We start from the raw sequence: 2,428 nt of genomic DNA on the forward strand, positions 1-2,428 counted from the left end.
GAGTATATAAATTTTCGATTATGTGAATAAAATTTAGAAATAATAATTTTGGGGTGGTGTTTCGGGTCATCTGCTCCATCGTCATTTTTTACCCCTAATTTCCGTAATTAGCAATTTTCACTTTTTTCAAATAAAAAAAAAAGTAAGAAAAATGTTTTTTACGTTTGAAACACCAACATGACTTAAAACATTCGAAAACGAATTTCTGTAGATTGTCATTCAAAAAATACGTTTTAAAGAGAGTTCTAAGGGAATCCAAACAAAATTGAACAGAAGAGAATGATTGGAAAACTCACTCGAAATATTTTTAGCTTCAAATGTTATCAACATAATTGTAATCTTTATCCTTGAAAACGTATTTGCGTAAAATTTCATTTGAAAATATGTTTTTCATAAAATTGTGTGAAAAGAAAGTCGGGAGATGTGCGGCACTTTACTGTAGTTATGTCTATGTGGACGTAAGCAATAAACCGTAATGGAATTTCCCGGCAACCCTCGTTGCTAAGGTAGCCATCTTTTGTAAACAAAAATCCCGGTCACCTGTTAATACTTGTTGGAGTAAACATATGATGGAAAGTTCTTTTTTTCTCAACGACAGAAAATATTGGCTTCAAAAGATAGAAAAAGAAAAGAAATAATAACATAATTACGACAATTGTAAAAGAAATTTCTAACGTAATTCTTGATTGAGGAGGAAAACAACAAGCAAAATATGGAACTTGGACCTCCAAATCTGTCACTTGCCGGTTGTATAATACAGTGTAATCATATATAATTGGTAGCACAGTGATTGCATATAATAATAGTAATATTAGTAATAATATTATAAATATTAACTATAAAATTAACGACATTATATAAACTATATTGGTGGGTTTTTTTTATATAATTATCATTTCAACGTAAATTCGAAACTGCTGAAAAGAAAAAAGTCTTAGCTTCGTGTTGTTCCTGTTGGTTTCTATAAACAAACGCCTCATCATGTCTTCTTCAGTTCATATGATCCGGCCTTTATATCGAAACAAGTAAGTTCTCTCTCTCTCTCTCTTTTAATATTATAGTTCAGTGTAGTCTCTCGGTTTATTATCGCAAAAATGGGAGATATCGAGAAGGATTCCGAAATATTGATGCTGGCATACTAACAAGTGGTCTATATAACACCGATCTCCTCAGTTTCTAACTGGTATTTATTGATTTGTTTAGGGAAAGAAATCGAAGCGGTTTTTTCGGTTTATGACCACAAAATCAAAGAATAAAATTATTTTAACCAGTCGACATTTTAGAAAATTTAAAAAATATATTTTTTCCTTTGCAGAATCGTAAGCTCCGTATTCTTTAAACGTGGAATCGGCCAAAAAGTTTTTAGGTAAAACAAAAAAAACCCAAAAGTGGATAATGGTGGGGGGAATTTAAAAATTTGAAAAATTTGTTTTTTTGGCAAAATCGTTATCTTCGTTGTTGATGTTGAAAACTTTGGGAGCAGAAAAAAAGCAGATAAAAATAAAAGAAACGATAAAAAATGGGTGTGTGTGTTGCGTGGTACTAATTCCATACATTTATCTGGACATTACGGAATCATATCAAGATTTCGACTTGCAATTTGTGGTCAAAAACCGAAAGAATGCTTTCATCTTTATGATTTCCTCTCTAAAGTCTTCCAGGCTCAACTTTACTTTTGATTCCCAACTCTTCTTCGCTTAGAGACGAGTTTTTTCAGGTGATTGATATAAGGTTGAAATAATTATGCAACAGTGTCTCTATAGTTACGAAGTCTGTGTGATATATGTGATAAACTTAAGCCCAAATAAGGTCGACCCAATCCTGGAGTAAACGGAAACTGAAAGGAAGCCTTGGACTGTAATTGCAATTCAAAGGTCTACCCTTATCACACAATGTGTCGCGTTGCTTCTGTTCGAGGATTGCATTCAAGGTACACATGTATGTCTGTGGAATACTCGACCATATCCTACTAGGACAATATGGAGGAAGTGCAGTTGATAGTTCTACTCAGTTACTCATTGCTGAAACAGGGGGAGGGGATCCAATTTGTTTCTATTATGTCTAAATAATAAATTAAAAAAATACGGGATGGTCATGGGTGGAATGCCTTGGATTGTAAGTCTGCTTGGTCAGCATTGACATGGTACCAAACAGCCCCCACCCCCCAGCACTCAACCATTTCAGAGACAGTCATTTGAAACGAGACAACAGCCGCCCTCAGCTGATTTAAGCTAAACATTCCTTGGGAGACATTTGAGATGTATGTTTGTATATTTAGAACGGAGGAGTTTTGTAATTCTATATTTTTATCTTGTTATTTATATGATATGTGTGTATACTAACACACACACACACATATATACATACATGCACACACACACACACACACATATATATACATATATATATATATATATATATATATATA

At 33.1% G+C, this 2,428-nt stretch overlaps 1 protein-coding gene across 1 annotated transcript in view; it reads left to right on the top strand.

Annotated features, from left to right (window-relative positions):
* Positions 1-596: 596 nt before the first annotated feature.
* The window catches only part of LOC106871614 (dynein light chain Tctex-type protein 2B), a 20,890-nt gene continuing 19,058 nt past the window's right edge, over positions 597-2,428 (top strand). The window contains exon 1 of the mRNA XM_052974237.1: positions 597-1,025. Coding sequence (XP_052830197.1) covers positions 982-1,025 — 44 coding nt within the window. The 5' untranslated portion in view covers positions 597-981. The remainder of the gene's footprint in view (positions 1,026-2,428) is intronic.

Source organism: Octopus bimaculoides, chromosome 18 (assembly GCF_001194135.2).
Source record: "Octopus bimaculoides isolate UCB-OBI-ISO-001 chromosome 18, ASM119413v2, whole genome shotgun sequence".
Taxonomy (NCBI): Eukaryota; Metazoa; Mollusca; class Cephalopoda; order Octopoda; family Octopodidae; genus Octopus; species Octopus bimaculoides.